Below are 18551 nucleotides of genomic sequence, written 5' to 3'. Positions count from 1 at the left end.
GCGCCGGCGAGCGGGTGAGTGCGCTGGCCGCCGCCAGCCGCCCGGCCGGCCCCGAGGCGGGAGGGGGGGCGCCGGGAGCCCCGAGCCGGGGGCGGGCGGCGGGCGGGCGGCGGCCCCTCCGGCGCGGCCGGGATGCACCTTGAGCGGCGCCTTTCGTTGCAGCGCGCGGGCGTCCCGATCCTCGGCGGCGGCGGCGACGGCGGCGGCGGCCCTGACACCTCCCACCATGGACAGCTTCGACTTAGCCCTGCTCCAGGAATGGGACCTCGAGTCGCTGTGGTGAGTCCCTGTGCCCGCCGCTTGGGCGGGCGCGAGCGGCGAGGGGAGACTGTGGCGGCCAGCGCGCCCTCACCTGGGTCGGGGGTTCGGGCGACCAGCCACCGTGGGGGCGGGGAGGGTCCGGGGCGCCCGCCGCGCCGGCTCCTTCCCGTCTCCCCCAAGGGGAGGCCCGGCCGCCCGCTTGTCTTCTCGGCCCCGGTTCCCGTCTCCTCCCCACGGTGCTGTCAGCCCCCAGCCCGGGGGCCGGTGATCTGGGGAGCCAGGGGCAGAGCGCAGCCTTGATAATGCACCGATTTCTAGAACGTGTCACTAGTGCCGGGGATCCACCCCTCGGTTCCCCCACCCCGCCCCCGCACCTCTCACCTCCCTTCCCTCCATTTGCGCACCCCGTCGTTCACATCAGCGACCCCCTGGAGTTGAGGCTGCTGCCAAGCGCCCTTAGAGGATGCTCCAGCCTCCCGCCTGTCTGCGCCGGGTCCTGGCGGCCGCAGCCTTTCTATCTCTCCCACCCACTCCCACCCGAGATGGAAAGTGAACCCGAGGACAGTGGGGCGAGTGCTTCTCCGTGCGGGAATTCCGGAGGCCCTGGCCTTGGGAGACTCATTTCCTCGAGGTTCGCAATCCCGTTGGGCTCTTTCTTCACACCTCGCCTGGCCACACTCCTCCTGTCCCCGCTCCAGCCCACTGGCGCCCCGTGTGTCCCTTTATTCCGCGCTCACGGCTCGCAGCTTGGGGAGCGGGCGGCCTGGCGGTAGCCCTCGGGGTTCTGTGGCTCGGGCTCCTCACATTGCGGAGCTGCTGTAGGTAAAGCGCCGCTGGAAACAGTTTAATTCTAGTTTCGGGTGTGTTAAAAATCCCATTGGCTGCTTCCACATCCCTCTTATCCACCGCCTCCCCCATCTCCTAAATGTTTCCAACCAGCCCTATTCAGGTGGTAAAATTACTGCCTTCATATTCCTGGAGGAACTTGTGTTATGTTTAATATTTACGGAATGAACATCTGTGGAACAAGCATATTAACTGCATTCTGTTCTGCCTCTGGAAATCGCTTATTGTAGAGCTGAGGTTTGGTTCCCCCCATCCCTTTTCTTCTTTAATTCAGTAAAGAGTTCACATGTGTCTAAAACTGCAAGTGGTGTGCACATGAATATGCAGTGTGCAATTTTAAAGCTAAACTGCTGTTTGATTTATAGACCATATAGATGATTTGTGGATATGTGTATGTTTCCCTTGCTTCATGCTTCCAGGGACTACTCTGTCTAAAACCAGGTGTAACTAACTAAACTGGACACAAAGCTAGTGCATTACCAGTTTCTTATAAAAGATACAGGGATGAGTAAGTGCAGCTTGCTCTGCATAATGCTGACACCTATAAAATACACAAGGATGGGCCCTAATGTAATAAAAGTTTTATATATTACACTGGAAACTTCAAAGAGTCAGTGTAAAAAGAATATGAAACATGTTATTACTCTATAAAAGTCGCTAATTACTGTGTTGTTGCTTCTGGGGTTATTTCAGTCTTTCATTTATAGATACTTATTACTTTACAGGTTTACACTTTGAAATGTTGGTTTCTGGCACAAATTCAGTAGGTTCGGAGATAGAAACTGTGCTTTAAAAATGACTTTTGCTTTTAAAAGGCAGTTTTTCAGTCAAAGGAAAGAACTTTTTGTTTTGGTAGGTTTGTAGGCTTCTTGTCTGCTTGCTGACTCAAAACTGAAGCCCCCTTATGACTCTTACAAGGGATATTTTGAAATTATCAGTCATAATCTGTGACTTTTCCAGAACATGCCTAAGCTCTCTTTTCCTCTGCATCTTTACTTTCTGGCTGAGTTACCGGGAGCACAGTTACACAAAAAATGTCTGTTGAATTGACTTGAAATTTACATTAGCTACAGTACTTTTATTATTTAAAAAAATTAAAAAATAAGCGTTTTTTTTTTAAAGTTGCTGTACATGCAGTCAGATTTTAATCAATCCGTCAGTTTCTCTTTGGCTTATGAAACTGTGCAGGCTTTCTTGATTAAAACATAGTAAAACAGTTTGGCTTGACTGAGGGAGCATTTCTAGTTTGCAGACGAAGAAGTTACATCTTCTAAGAGCTTATATATTTCTGATCAGTTAAAGCGAAACCAAACTCCTTAAGTATACATTTCTAACATGGAATGGATGCTATTTTCTAACTCAGTTTTACGGTTTACTTTTACATTTTTCTGTTTTTAAGTTTATGGTTTACTTTTAAGCTTATAGGTGACCCCAAATAACTAACATTTGAGTACTTTCTGTGGGTCAGAATATTTTCATATCCATTGTTTCCTTACTTGAATCTCACAACAATCCCAGAAGTGGTAAGTGGTGGTAGTCCCATTCTACAGATAAGGAAATAGAGGACTTGAACTGTAGAATGACTTTACTGAGACCATTAAACAAATGACAGCAGAATTTTTAAACCAACATTTACCAGACACTTAGCCAGACATGCTCTAAGTACAGTGCACATACTTAGCATCTTTAAACTCTTTTCTAAGTACATTACATGTCTTAGCTCATTTAATTTTCACGACAACCTTAGGGAACAACCAAGTACTGTTTTTATTCCCAGTTTACAGATTGGGAAATTGAGGGTTGGGAAGATTAGCTGACCTGCTCAAGGTCACACATCTAGAAGTGGAGGAGCCGTGTTTGAACCAAACATTAATTTCAAAGCTCAACTTTCCTGATTTTAAATCCAGTGTATTTTCTAAAGTATTGCAGATGTATTACCATTTTATGAGGGCAGGTCTGGAATTTGTTACAAAACAGAATCTTGATGAAGATTCTGATATAATATTAAAGAAAGAGAAGGTCAGAGCCCTTAATTATATTACTTTAAAATTAAAGATTTGAAAACAAAATACCATGATTTAGGACGTTTACATCTGCTGCCCTATTTGAATTAGCTTATAAAATGTGTATAAATTTAAAATAGAGTCCACTAAAACTTTCTTTCTTTAATCCCTTTTAGGAAAACACTGTTCTTTAGGGGGGAGGGTGGGGGTGGAGAAGGTACTAAGGCAAAAGAGGATGGGATTTTAACAAACAGTGTTTTCACTGCTGGACATCATTTTCCAATAAAACAAATTTGAGTTTATTGGTTGTGACTGTGCCTTTGAACCTGAGCTGGCTTAGTCTAGTGGTCACTGAAAGCATCCCCAAATGACTGCAGAGACAATATGAAGTAAAGAGCCCAGTACTGTTGAATTTAATCTCCTCTGCTTCCTTGAACACCCTTTCCCCTCCTCCCCTCCCCTCCAGAAACCCCCATTCTTTTTTTTTCAAGTTGGGGGGGGGGGGTGCGGAGATTTTGAACCTGAATCAGCCAGATAGCAGTTTCAGTTTTTCTTTTCAGCCTTAAAGTTGAGAAGGGCTGCCCTTATTCCCGCTGCTACTTCCCATTTCTGGTCTGAAGCAGGAGTGGAGAGTTTGGAGCAGGTGAAGGCATGCATCCTGTGCCCAGCTCCCTAGCTTCGTTCTTAGAGCTGAGTCCCTGAAGAGCTGGGGATTCAGTAAGTTTACAGGGGCAGATGCCTAGAGGAGCCGAGCCCCTTCTCAAACTCCACCTCTGTCCCCTCTGTCCCCTCTTCTTCCAGTTCTCCACGAGCTTTTCATTAGCTGCTGGGCATGTACGCCATTCCTCAGGGCCTTTAAAATAAAGACCATCGCTTTGAATGGCGTAACAGTTGCTTTCATTTATTCACTTAACACATTGTATTGATCATCTCTTAAAGAGAAGAGCTTGTGCTGGTTACCACAGGGAACGCAGAGAAGAGTAAACCGTGAGTGGTGCGTGTTATTGTCTAGTGGAGATGAGACAAGTACACACATATAAAAGGAAGGCTTCAACACTGGTGATTCCGAAGTGAAAAAGACCATATTTGAGACTAGAGTAGGTGGGTGGTGGAGGAGGGAAAGAGGAGAAATCGAGTTTAAAAAAAAGGCTTCCGTGGAAAAGGTGGCCTTTGAACTAAGCCTTGAAAGATGAATGGGATTTTTACAGACGGTGGGGGTGGGGTATTGAGAGGACATAGCGGCATCTTGGGCAAAGAAAGAACTGGAACAAAGGCTTTCATGGTGTCTCTGAAAGATCCTTTTATGAGTCATGGTGGAATTACCTATACCAAGTATTTCAAAGATTCAGAACTCTGTAATCATGACGTGCTTTCAGTGACCGAGATAAGCTTTCCACACTGAACTTAAGTCAAAATTGTATCTAATCTCCCTTAAATATAGACACATGTTAGTTACTGGGGAGAAAGTCTGTTGGAATAAAATAGGAAATATTCAGATCCCTCTCTCCTGCTCCTCTGCCCCATAGCTTCACATGGCCCAGAATCCATTTCTTTGGGTTCCAATAGGCATTCTACTTTATATTCTTTCCAAGTGGAACCTTTGAAGTTGTAATGAATGGATCATATCATGCTCATCGGTTTGTTCAGTGAGCATTCGGCAGCCTCTAGGTTAGGTGTCAGAGAGCAGTTGCTTTCACAGGTTTTCTGCTGTGACTCACAGTAGCAAGTATGTTTAACACCGCAACCTACCACACCATTCGTGTGCACACAGACTCATAACTGAAACAAGTGTCACAAATAACACTTGCCCGCATTATGGGAGATGTACTTCAGTATTTTATATTCTATTTTTTAAAAATTTCCTATCCATGGGTTGAAACCTGTAGTTTAGGAGGAAAAAAAAAAAAACCTACTGTAGTAATTCAAAGGAAAGTGGATTTGTAGGGAACTTGAAGGAGAATAAGCCATCCAGATCAGTATTTGCTATAGGAAGAAGCTGAGGCTGCCCTGTTGCGGGGGAGGCAGGTTTCCTTGGTGGCTCCAGCGTCAAGACCTCGCCTGTCAAAGCAGAGACTTGAGTTCTATCCCTGGGTCGATAAGATCCCCTGGGTTGAGAAGGAAATGGCAGCCCACTCCAGGATTCTTGCCTGGGAAATCCCAAGGACAGAGGAGCCTGGGGGCTACAATCCATGGGGTCACAAAAGAGTCCGGAGACAACTAAGCGGCCGAGCAACCACAACAAGGGTAGGGGAAGAGACCTTTAGGGCAGAGGGGCCTTGAAAGGCATCCTGGAGAAGTGGACTTTCAGAAGGAGAAGGTGAAAGGAGGAAAGTCCATATGGAGGGAAGGTTGTGACTAGAAATAAGGAGGGAATAAAGCGTGGAGCTTGTTGGATGAAGTTATTAACTATTAATAACTCAGCTGGGGATGGACTGCACCCCTCTAGGGGGACGGGGAGCCAAGCGGAGGAGCCACTAACCACGTAGTCTCCATGTCGAAGGCTTCCCAGGAGCGCCGGCGGGCCTCTTTGGTTGTCTTAAAAACCAATCACCTTCTTCCAGGCCTCCTTAGGCTCCCCCCATGAGGGGTCAGAAAGCAGCCCCTCATTCCTGATATTGACCCTCAGCCCTTTCCTCTAGCTCCAACAAAGCAAACATTTTCAGGCCTCTCCCCACTCCTGTATAGTTGGCGGCACTTTATCAGAAGGAGAGGCGAAACTGGTACCCAGCACCTCCACTGGGCGTGGCCTGAACCCCAGGCGTGCTGGAGCCCATCGGTCCAAAGCAGTCCTGTTGGCTGCGCTCCTTCTCATTGGCTGAAGGTGGAGGATGGTTGGCTGCGGGGCCCATCATTGGCCCAGAGCACGCATGCACAGAGCGTGGAAAAGGGCCTCCCCAGGTGCAGGGAAGAGAAAGTTTACAGCAGAGTGGCTGCCAGGGCCGGGGCTGGTGGCCAGTGAGAGGTGGGAATCAGAGCAATGCTGAGCGCGGAAGCTGAGGGGTGCATCCCTTTGTGGTTCCGTGAGTGGTGTATCTTGGAGGAAGCCAGGGTGGGGTGGTTGGGGAGACTGATTAATCAGGGCGCTGAAGCTGAGGACCCAGTTTTTCAAACTGGGTGTCAGGATGATGGGGAGGATGCGCGCTGGATGTGCAGACGAGCTTTAACCAAGGGTTTTAACCAAGTGCCTTTTGATGACGATGAAAATGAGTCTTGTGTGTGAGGAAATGATTCCTTCCTGTGTTCCAGATTCTCTTCTGTGAAAATGTAGGAGGGTTATAAAATGCTAAAAGTCTATTTCGGGAGAATGTCCTTGTGAACCAGAATGGATCTAATCAATGGCACTTTAAATTTAGCAACTTGAACGAGGCCCTTTGGCATTATTTTGGTTAAAATAACAGTCAAGAAAAAACTCCCTAAAAATGAAATGCGGGATTTTTTTTTTTTTTTTTTTGAGTGGGGGGGATAAAGCTTTGGTGGCAAAATCAGGGCCATAAAAGATGATTTTAATATCATTTAATGATAACATAATGTTTCCTTATTTTGTTTCAAAGTGGAACCCATAAAACTTATTTTAGTGTTGCCTTTTCTCTTTTGTTTGGGAAGTTAATTGAGGTTTCTGAATTCAGCTGGCTCCAACCTTGCTTTCTGTTTGGCCCTGGGCAGCTCAGGATCTTTCTCATTTCCTATTCTCAGTCTTGTTTAATCACTTATAAAATGACGGCACTTATACCGGCCTACCTCATAAGGTTGTGATGTTAAGTAATGAAAGTGTCAATTGCTTCGTGAATGCCACACGCAGTTCTTTTATACCCTTTACTTCCTTCAAAATGTCTCTTTATCATAAACAGGGAAGGATACAGAAAGGTCACGTTGGGTCAGGTCATCCATCTGGTGCAGAGTTCTGTCCCCGGCAGTAGGACCCAGGGACCTTTTTGAGTAGAGGTCAGGAGTTTTTCTTAGTTGTACATCACGGTTGAACAGACAAATATGTCCTTACTTACAGTTGTACTAGTAACGTGTAGATATATTAACCATTACATAATCTTTGATGTTTCGCTGAGAATGTATTGAATTACCACCCATTACATCAAATGACTTCATTTGGCTCTGTGGGTCTCATTAAATTATGTCAGGCTAATCATAATTTAGTTTCAGTAAAAACAGAATAACACAGTTATACCAGGATGAGAGGGTACCACACCATCCGAGGAGCTTAATGGGTTTTAGTCTATGGAAACGAAATACCTGGGGACGTGAAATACCTGGGGATATGATAGGGGCTCTGAGTGTTCCCAGGTAGTTTACTGGGTTGTCCAAGGATGTCATTAAGGTCCGTGGGTGTGAGTGACAAGGCTGTCTCAGAGAGTATCGATGACCTGTCCCTGCCAGGGACTTTGTAGGACGAGTTTCCAGAGTAAGTGGACTGGCAGCAGGAAGTTATCTCTGAGTCCTTCCAGCTTCACAGTTCTATGATCATTCCTATCACATGCGAGCAGGAATCAAAGAGAGCCATAGTCATTCATTGAGTTCACTTGTGTATTTTGCAATTTCTCTACTCACATGTGGAGAAGGGCGTGGAGGGTACTCAGGCTTCTTCGCATTAATTTCTTCCCAGGAGGCTCGTTGTTAGCCGAGGTAGACAACGGTGGCTGTAATTTGGTGAACACACTAACATAGCAACTCAGTTTACAGCTATGTGCTTAACTTGAACTGAAATAATTTTATTTTTCCTCTTTTTATGGACAGGAAATTATTTTCTGAAAATCCTCTGGAGGTTGTCATGGGAGTCTGTTAGTCTTAGGTAAATTTTTCTTGTCATACCTGCGCTGTTTACCTGAGGTATGAAGTGACAGACCAAATTTTCTGTCAGCGTTCATTGAAATGATAATTAGTTACCTGGCCATTTAGATAGAAAAAGGCTATATTCGTCAACCATCAGGAGTTCTGGGGAAATAATCTGTCTACTTTTGTTTTAGAATTTCAAGATATATTTATTTTTCTATAAAATGTATCTTGAGGAAGAAAAGACTTAGGGCTTAGAAAATAGTTTTGCAGTACAAAGGTCCATATAGTTACCTGTCACTCAGGCCAGAGCCTCTCAGGCTACCTGTATCCAGATAACTTGTATCTCGATAAAATGTAGATTCTGATTTAATAGGTGTAGATTCTGATTTAATAGGTGCAGGGCAGGGTTGGCAGTGTTGTTCAGACACTCAGTCGTGTCTGATGCTTTGGGACCCCGCTGCAGCACACCAGGTTTCCCTGGTAGGGTTAGGAGTCTGCAGTTTTAATCAGCTCCCAGATAGAACTGCTGGTCCTTAGACCAAACCTTGAGTAGCAAGAAGTAAAAGAATAAACATTCCTTTGAAAAGAAGCTCTTTAAAAATTTTGCATCATCTTCTTTTTTGTTTTGAGAAGGCTGTGCATAATAACAATTCCACAGTGCTGGGAGGTTACATTTTGATGCAGCATTTATTTTATTTTTGTGAGTCTTCCTAATACAATTTTGATGAGTGAGGGGGTGGTTAATTGTATCCTAGTTGGGGTATAGTGGGAAATAAACATAAAAACCTAAGTAAACAAAGTTTATAATAAATAGGCTAATCACTTTCTATAGCTTTACAGTTCTTGTCAACCCTTCAGAGACAGAATCCTTCTGCATTAAGAGACAGGGCTTAGAGTGACTGGATTTAGAATTTTACGAATACTCTGTGTTTCTTGGGAACCTCACAAACGTTCCTGTAGGTGCCCAGGACTCAGACCAAATGATCCCATTCTCTTTAGGAAGAAACTAGGGGTAGGGTGGTGCAGGGAGGTGGCAGTGATAGGGGAGGGGGTAACTATTTGCAGAATTACTGCACTACCCTGTGGCCATAGCTGCAAACTGCACCTTTCCTAGTGTCCTGAAAGAAATCACAGCTCAGCTCCAGGTGGAACCCATGGTGGGCTCAGAGCCTCTGGGGGGACCTTCCCTCACTCAGCAGAGTGCCCAAGTCCATTAGGCAGTCAGACTTAGCTGCTGTTTAGCCATGTTTAATTTCCAGTCCTGTTTCATTAGAAAAATAAGTGCAGATGAGACTGATTATGTGAGTAAATACAGCACAGTTGACTTTGAGTGTACTGTGAGCTTGGCGGGAAATTTATTTACTTTCTCTTCTTAATGAGGGTTTGTGTGCATGCACACACATACACACACACAGATTTTCGTTCTCTGAGATAGGCATGGAAGACTGTAGCTGATAGGAGCAAGCCAGATTGGGCTATAGCAATTGTGACTATTTCAGATTTGGAAGACAGAGCTGACTTTTCAGGAATGATAGTGACTAGTTTAAATTGTGCAGCCTGGAGACACATGTGACCCCCTCAGAGGAAGTGCTCACCATTGCTTTTAGCCTGTTGTTTGAGGCAGCACTTTGTGTTTGTGCTTTTAGTGGCTGGAATATTGCCTTCTACCTCATAATCCATTGTTATCCAATTGCATTTAACCATTTCCTGTAGTAGGCAACATTAGATTCTGTGTAACTTCTTCAGATAGGGAATAAGTGTGAAAGAAACAGCTGCCCCCAGGCATGGAGACAGATCAGACCCAGCAGAAGGAAGCAGGGGTTTGGTTATTGCTTAGATTTATACTGTTATCATCAAATTAATGTATTTCCTCTCACTTTGGAGAAAACATTATTTAATGACTATCAATAATGATACAGATAACGGAATAGCCAGGTGATTTGCACAGCTTCCCCAGTCAAGGAGGAGAGGCTCTCAGAGTCAGTGGTTTGCTGTGTTGGATCCTCAGTGGAAACAGTGACAGATTTTATTTTCTTCGGCTCCAAAATCACTGTGAATGGTGACTGCAGCCACAAAATTAAAAGATGCTTGCCCCTTGGAAGAAAAGCTATGACAAACCTAGGCAGCATATTAAAAAGCAGAGACATTACTTTGGTGACAAAGGTTTGTATACTCAAAGCTACAGTTTTTCCAGTAGTCATGTACAGATATGAGAGTTGAATGATAATGAAGGCTGACCAAGAAGAATTGATACTTTCAAATTTTGGTGCCGGAGAAGACCCTTGAGAGTCCCTTGGACTGCAAGGAGATCAAAGCAGTCAATCCTAAGGAAATCAATCCTGAACACTCATTGAAAGGGCTGATGCTGAAGCTGAAGCTCTAATACTTTGGCCACCTGAAGAGCCGACTCATTAGAAAAGACGCTGACGCTGGGAGAGATTGAAGGCAGGAGAAGGGGGCAAGAGAAGATGAGATGCTTGGATGGCATTGCCGACTCAATGGGCATGAGTTTGAGCAACTCCTGGAGATAGTGAAGGACAGGGAAGCCTGGCCTGCTGCAGTCCATGGGGTCGCAAAGGGTCCGAAATGACTTACTGACTGAGCAACAAACAATAACAGCAAGAAGAAGCACCCAACTGTTCCTTTGGAATAAAAAAAGCAATTGATAGTGGTCAGCTAAATTCTGAACTTTGGCTATGTAATTCCGAATTGGGGCTTGACTGACGAGATAGGCTGGCCTGTCTCTGCAGTTCACTGAAATAGAGGCTCAGGATCCAGAATGCGTTGGTCCATCCACTTTCTGAAATGTGCCACTTAGCCCCTCTTGTGGTCCACAGCAGCAGTGGAAATGAGGATTCCTTGGATGGGAGGGTGTAACTTTAGAGACCCTCTGAGCCAAGTATGTAAGCTGTCTGTCATCCTGAGGGAGCAGGCTGTAGTATCAGCAGTGATGGGGAAACATACCTCTTCAACAACCCCCGTATGGTAACAGTTTTCTTTCTTTGGTGGAAAATTGAACAGTTAATAGCTGTATGGCTGTGTTGTATGGCTGGCTGTGGAAGTTCAGCATGAAGCCTTTGCCTGGCTCCCATTGTCTGAGCTCATGTTGGGGTGAGGAGGGAACATCTATGCTATTCCCAAGCACCCTGATCATCTGCTGGTCTTAATATTGGCACTCGGGGCAGATGTTGCCTGCAGAGGTTGCTGAGTCCTTCTCAGAATCACCTCCATGTGCCAGAGTGGGCTCAGCTGGACTCTCCTGTGTGTGTGTGTTTTCATCAAAGGTAGATCCCTCCCTAGAATATGGTATGGCTTCCTCTGAGAACTAAATCTTTTAGGTGACTTTCCTTTAGAGTGTGTTTTTCAGTAAGTAGACTTTAATCTTTTAGTACGAGCAGAGTATCTGAGAAAAGTATCTTATGGGAAAGCAGTGAATTTTACATACCACTTTAGTCCCCGCCTCTCCCCTCCCACCCCGCAAGTTGAATGAAAACTTCAAGGCTGAGTTAACAAGTTCTGAATATGGAAATTAAATATTTATAGTAGAAAAAGAAAGTATGGTAATTTCATTTCTACTATTTAGGTAGATAATTCGTTACATAAATTGATTTCTATTCTTTTCTTTACTGTTATCCCTCAGCAGGATAAAAGTAATGTTTTAACGTCCTGAAATAGGATATACAATAATCTAAGACAATATGTATGCCTAAGCTGCTCTTCATATCCCTCTTTCTCTAGATTTATAGGTTTCTGGATTGAGATTATTAAGCCAGACACAGAAATAAGCACCACATTTTTAGCCCTTGGTGTTTGTGTACTTAAGCTTCAAACAGATTATTTCAAATAATCTCAGTAGTGTTTGTACCTGTTTTAATAGGGAACCCAGTGGAGTACATAAAAGAGTACCCTCTCCATTATGGAGTTTTAGGGAAGAGTTCCTGGGGAAAGTGACATCCAGTTTGAGTTTTGAAGGATGAATTGGAGGTAGGCTAGGAGAAGAGGGCTGCAGGTGCAGTAAGGTAAGTGCGGTAGAGAGCTGCAGGGCAGTGTGTTGTGACGGTCGCTGTGACAAGTGCAGGTGGGTTGTGGGTCTGAAGCGTTCCAGGTAGGGAGCAGCAGGAGGGGAGGTTGGGGTGCGAGGGCCCCACATGGCATTTCAGTGAGCTTAGACATTGTCCAGTAGGCCGGGGACTGCTGTGTGACCAGGGGAGCAAAACGGTCCCACTTATATTGTATTATTATTTCTAGAAGGCATTTGGCAGGAGTGAGTCTGGGGGCCGTGATGGGCCATGTCTGGAGGATCAGGTCAGGTAGGAAGGATAGAGGGAACAGAAGGACTAGAGAACCTGTAGGGAATTACGTGGAAATTTTGCTGATTGACTTGTTAGGGGAATAAGGGAGACTGGGTCGGGGGCTGCGGCAAATATAGGAGGAGGAGCAAGCTGAGTGGGGCAGATGGAGTGTCTGGATCTTAAAATGTTCCATTTGAAATCCCTGCGGACCATCCAGGTAGAGTTGCCTGAAGTAAGTTTGCTGTGTGGTAGTGACCTTTTGAAAAAAGGCAAGGACAAAATAAATATTTGGGAGTTATCATTATATAGGTGCTAGCGACAGTCATATAATTGGACAGGATTACCTAGGAAGAGGGAGGGGAGAATACGTTGGCTGAGAACCCAGAGGAGCAGTGGGTTGGAAGGCAGTCTGGGCAGGAGGTTGAAGAAATCATCAGAGAGATGGAAGCTGGGAGAGAGTGGGTCATGGTTGGTTGCTTTATTTTACAGAAATATAGTTGATTTACAGTGCTGTGTTAATTTCCGCTGTGCAGCAGAGTGATTCACTTATCAGTTCAGTGCAGTTCAGTCGCTCAGTCATGTCCGACCCTTTGCAACACCATGAATTGCAGCACGCCAGGCCTCCCTGTCCAACACCAACGCCTGTAGTTCACTCAAACTCACATTCATCGAGTTGGTGATGCCATCCAGGCATCTCATCCTCTGTCGTCGCCTTCTCCTCCTGCCCCCAATCCCTCCCAGCATCACAGTCTTTCCCAATGAGTCAACTCTTCGCATGAGGTACTGGAGTTTCAGCTTTAGCATCATTCCTTCCAAAGAAATCGCAGGGTTGAGCTCCTTCAGAATGGACTGATTGGATTTCCTTGTAGTCCAAGGGACTCTCAAGACTCTTCTCCAACACCACAGTTCAAAAGCATCAATTCTTCGGCGCTCAGCTTTCTTCACAGTCCAACTCTCACATCCATACATGACCACTGGAAAAACCATAGCCTTGACTAGATGAACCTTTGTTGACAAGGTAATGTCTCTGCTTTTGAATACGCTATCTAGGTTGGTCATAACTTTCCTTCCAAGGAGTAGCATCTAATTTCATGGCTGCAGTCACCATCTGCAGTGATTTTGGAGCACCCAAAAACTAAGTCTGACACTGTTTCCACTGTTTCCCCATCTATTTCCCATGAAGTGGTGGGACCAGATGCCATGATCATAGTTTTCTGAATATTGAGCTTTAAGCCAACTTTTTCACTCTCCTCTTTCACTTTCAACAAGAGGCTTTTTAGTGCCCCTTCACTTTCTGCCACGAGGGTGGTAATCATCTGCATATCTGAGGTTATTGATATTTCTCCCGGCAATCTTGATTCCAGCTTGTGCTTCTTCCAGCCCAGCATTTCTCATGATGTACTCTGCATATAAGTTAAGTAAGCAGGGTGACAATATACAGCCTTGACGTATTCCTTTTCCTATTTGGACCCAGTCTGTTGTTCCATGTCCAGTTCTAACTGCTGCTTCCTGACCTGCGTACAGGTTTCTCAAGAGGCAGGTCAGGTGGTCTGGTATTCCCAGCAATTTCAGAATTTTCCACAGTTTATTGTGAGCCACACAGTCAAAGGCTTTGGCATAGTCAATAAAGCAGAAGTAGATGTTTTTTGGAACTCTCTTGCTTTTTTGATGATCCAGTGGATGTTGGCAGTTTGATCTCTGGTTCTTCTGCCTTTTCTAAAACCAGCTTGAGCATCTGGAAGTTCAGAGTTCACGTATTGCTGAAGCCTGGCTTGGAAAATTTTGAGCATTACTTTACTAGCGTGTGAGATGAGTGCAATTGTGCGATAGTTTGAGCATTCTTTGACATTGCCTTTCTTTGGGATTGGAATGAAAACTGACCTTTTCCAGTCCTGTGGCCACTGCTGAGTTTTCCAAATTTGCTGGCATATTGCATGCAGCACTTTCACAGCATCATCTTTCAGGATTTGAAACAGCTCAACTGGAATTCCATCACCTCCACTAGCTTTGTTCGTAGTGATGCTTTCTAAGGCCCACTTGACTTTGCACTCCAGGATGTCTGGCTCTAGGTGAGTGATCACACCATCGTGATTATCTGGATCGTGAAGATCTTTTTTGTACAGTTCTTATGTGTATTCTTGCCACCTCTTCTTAATATCTTCTGCTTCTGTTAGGTCCATAAAATGTCTGTCCTTTATCGAGCCCATCTTTGCAAGAAAAGTTCCCTTGGTATCTCTAATTTTCTTGAAGAGATCTGTAGTCTTTCCCATTCTGTTGTTTGCCTCTATTTCTTTGCATTGATTGCTGAGGAAGGCTTTCTTATCTCTTCTTGCTATTCTTTGGAACTCTGCATTCAGATGCTTATATCTTTCTTTTTCTCCTTTGCTTTTCACTTCTCTTCTTTTCACAGCTATTTGTAAGAACTCCCCAGACAACCATTTTGCTTTTTTGCATTTCTTTTCCATGGGGATGGTCTTGATCCCTGTCTCCTGTAGAATGTCACGAACCTCATTCCATAGTTCATCAGGCACTCCATCTATCAGATCTAGTCCCTTAAATCTATTTCTCACTTCCACTGTATAATCATAAGGGATTTGATTTAGGCCATACCTGAATGGTCTAGTGGTTTTCCCTACTTTCTTCAATTTAAGTCTGAATTTGGCAATAAGGAGTTCATGATCTGAGCCACAGTCAGCTCCCGGTCTTGTTTTTGCTGACTGTATAGAGCTTCTCCATCTTTGGCTGCAAAGAATATAATCAATCTGACTTCGGTGTTGACCATCTGGTGATGTCCATGTGTAGAGTGTTCTCTTGTGTTGTTGGAAGAGGGTGTTTGCTATGACCAGTGCGTTGTCTTGGCCAAACTCTATTAGTCTTTGCCCTGCTTCATTCCGCATTCCAAGGCCAAATTTGCCTGTTACTCCAGGTGTTTCTTGACTTCCTACTTTTGCATTCCAGTCCCCTACAATGAAAAGGACATCTTTTTGGGGTGTTAGTTCTAAAAGGTCTTGTAGGTCTTCATAGAACCGTTCAACTTCAGCTTCTTCAGCATTACTGGTTGGGACATAGACTTGGATTACTGTGATATTGAATGGTGTGCCTTGGAAACGAACAGAGATCATTCTGTCATTTTTGAGATTGCATCCAAGTACTGCATTTCGGACTCTTTTGTTGACCATGATGGCTACTCCATTTCTTCTAAGGGATTCCTGCATGCAGTAGTAAATGTAATGGTCATCTGAGTTAAATTCACCCATTCCAGTCCATTTTAGTTTGCTGATTCCTAGAATGTCAACGTTCACTCTTGCCATCTCCTGTTTGACCACTTCCAATTTGCCTTGATTCATGGACCTAACATTCCAGGTTCCTATGCAATATTGCTCTTTACAGCATTGGACCTTGCTTCTATCACCAGTCCCATGCACAACTGGATATAGTTTTTGCTTTGGCTCCATCCCTTCATTCTTTCTGGCGTTATTTCTCCACTGATCTCCAGTAGCATATTGGGCACCTACCGACCTGGGGAGTTCCTATCATTCTGCCTTTTCATACTGTTCATGGGGTTCTCAAGGCAAGAATACTGAAGTGGTTTGCCATTCCCTTCTCCAGTGGACCACATTCTGTCAGACCTCTCCACCATGACCTGCCCATCTTGGGTGGCCCCACAGGGCACGGCTTAGTTTCATTGAGTTAGACAAGGCTGTGGTCCGTGTGATCAGAATGACTAGTGTTCTGTGATTATGGTTTCATTGTGTCTGCCCTTTGATGCCCTCTCACAACACCTGCCATCTTACTTGGGTTTCTCTTACTTTGGACGTGGGGTATCTCTTCACTGCTGCTCCAGCAAAGCGCAGCCGCTGCTTCTTACCTTGGAGGAGGGGTATCTCCTCACTGCCCTCCCTCCTGACCTTGAACATGGAGTAGCTCCTCTCGGCCCTCCTGCGCCCGCGCAGCCACCGCTCCTTGGACATGATTCAGTTATACGTGTGTATATATTTAGTTCTTATTCTTTTCCATTATGGTTTGGCATACAATGTTGAATATAGTTCCCAGTGCTATACGACAGGATCTTGTGGTTTGAAACTGAAACTGTTAGTCGCTTAGTTATGTCTGACTCTTTGCAACCCTATGGACAGCAGCCCGCCAGGCTCCCCTGCCCATGGGATTCTCCAGGCAGGAATACTGGAGTGGGTTGCTATTTCCTTCTCCAGGGGATCTTCCTGACCTAGGGACTGAACCCGGGTCTCCTGCATTGCAGGCAGGTAGATTCTTTACCATCTGAGACACTTTGTGGATTATCCATCCTGTATATACTAGTTTGCATCTGTTCCCACAGTCCATCCTTCCCTCTCCTTGCTTGTCCCAGTGGGCAGCTGCTTTGGAGGAGTCGCCTAATGTGAGGAGGTTGGGGTGCTTTTTTGATTCAGAAGGAATTGGATGAGGCTACATTGCCAGGAAAAATTAGTGGACTTTTCTCATGGTGAACTGTTGAACACGGATTATTAAAAACGTTTTCAAACAGACAAGACTGACAAAGTCAGGTGCCCTGGGATGTTGCTCTGACATTTAACAGCAGGATCTCCTTGGAAGGGTGCTCATCAGCCCATTTGGCCTCGGGGTTTCTTGGTTTTTCTTCATAAGGAAGTGCAGTGAGCCCTTTACATGTTCGGTAGCTCGATTAATCTTCCTCACCTGGGAGGCCAGTTCTGTTATTCCCAATTTTATAGAGAAGGAAACAGTACCTTGCCCAAAGCGCCGCAGACAGTGCAGGCAGAGCTAGGGGTTTAGCCCAGGTGGTCTGGCTCCAGGGTCCTTCCTTGTGGCCGTTATCCTGTCGGAAGTTATCTCAGTATCTCTGAATGACAGGCTTAGAGGATATGGGTCCTGAGGTCCCTTCTGACGTTATTTGTAATTTACATGTGTACGCATATACATGTGAGTGTGGTCTCCAACAGGACAATAAGGTATACATGGGGAAACATCTTGAGATTTACTTTCAGCTTTTTAATTCAGGATGAATAATATACTGTGCCCAATTATTGTATATTTCAGATAAACGTAATTCTAATCAAACAGGCTTTCCTATGCTAGGATTGTCTGGAATTCATTGTCATTTTAGGTACTGCTCTTTTTGTCAGCATTTCAAACATATAAAAACTTTGTATCCTCATAAAACCACTAATTTGACAAGTTTTATGGATGAAGAAAATGGTCACAACTGTTCACCCCAGCTGGTGCAGTCTACCCCAACACCTAAATGTAATTTTATTAATAAAAATAATGATACAGTAGACAAGTTAGTAAAACTGTCTTATGAAAGTAATTTGAAACTGTGTAAGTGATTCTTTTTCATGCGGAGTTTCTTGTAGTTTCTTCTTAGTTTCTACATAAAGACAGACAGTCTCTTCAAGCTCTGTTACTGCTTCTATAAAAAGTGTTACCTTGATGACATGGAAAGAGTAAATAGGCTTAATTTGTGTCACAAGATATTTGGGTAAAGTAAAGTTAATAGATCCTTGGCATAAGGAATTGTGACATGTTGAAACAGGTGTCAAAAATAACTTTGAATGCCTCCTTTAAAAATCCTTGAATAAGACAGTTTAAATTTTAAGGAAAAAAATCTGCTTGGCTGATAAAATTCCAGAACACTGCCGTTTGATAACGGGAAGGGCAGAGGTTTGGAGCCAGCATGTGGTGGGTTCTGACTATGCCATTTACAAGGTGTACTACCTTGGACTAGTACCCTAACTTCTCTATTTCCTAACCTCAGTTTCCTCATGTATAAAATAGGCAATAATGCCTATGCAACTGATTTGCTATGCAGATTAAATAAGATAATATAGCCCAGCACACAGTAGGTCCTCAAGAAGTGGTAACTTTATTATTCATTCCCCGCACCCCCTCCCTTTCTCATGGTTGCTTTTTTTTTTCTTTTTACTTAATGTTTTGATTAGCAATGGTTTTCAATGATTGTATCCATTCTGTGGCTGAAAAGATACTTAGAAGCATTTATGTGAGTCAGTTTGTATCTTAATTTTTAGGCGGTAAGGTCTGTGCTTGAGTTTATCTGATGATTGCAGAACACAGTCTTAGAAGATGGTCTGATATTTTCTTCTCTTGAGGGCAAGGATTGCTTCTGGCTCCTCAGTGCTAATATTAAACATGGTGAGCCCTGTGCACTGTGAGTGCTAAGAACTACCTGTTTTAAAAATTTATTATATGTGTTTTAGGTAAGATAGAGAACAATTAAAACCGGAACTTCAAAACTGGTGAAGCAATTGTATTATTGTTCAGTTGAGATGGATTTAGGAGCAATGCCTATGGATAGCCCAAATGGCAACATTTATATTCTTTTCTGTCAGTA

At 44.4% G+C, this 18551-nt stretch overlaps 1 protein-coding gene across 2 annotated transcripts in view; it reads left to right on the top strand.

The window, feature by feature from the left end:
- Positions 1 to 171: 171 nt before the first annotated feature.
- Positions 172 to 18551, top strand: part of AFF3 (AF4/FMR2 family member 3) — a 577629-nt gene continuing 559249 nt past the window's right edge. For both annotated transcript variants that reach the window (XM_040267685.1, XM_040267684.1), the window contains exon 1: positions 172 to 279. In XM_040267685.1, coding sequence (XP_040123619.1) covers positions 227 to 279 — 53 coding nt within the window. In that variant the 5' untranslated portion in view covers positions 172 to 226. The remainder of the gene's footprint in view (positions 280 to 18551) is intronic.

Source organism: Oryx dammah, unplaced genomic scaffold (genome assembly GCF_014754425.2).
Source record: "Oryx dammah isolate SB20612 unplaced genomic scaffold, SCBI_Odam_1.1 HiC_scaffold_25, whole genome shotgun sequence".
Classification (NCBI taxonomy): Eukaryota; Metazoa; Chordata; class Mammalia; order Artiodactyla; family Bovidae; genus Oryx; species Oryx dammah.
The sequence above is the reverse complement of the archived record's forward strand: the minus strand, read 5'-3'. Positions and strand labels throughout refer to the sequence as shown.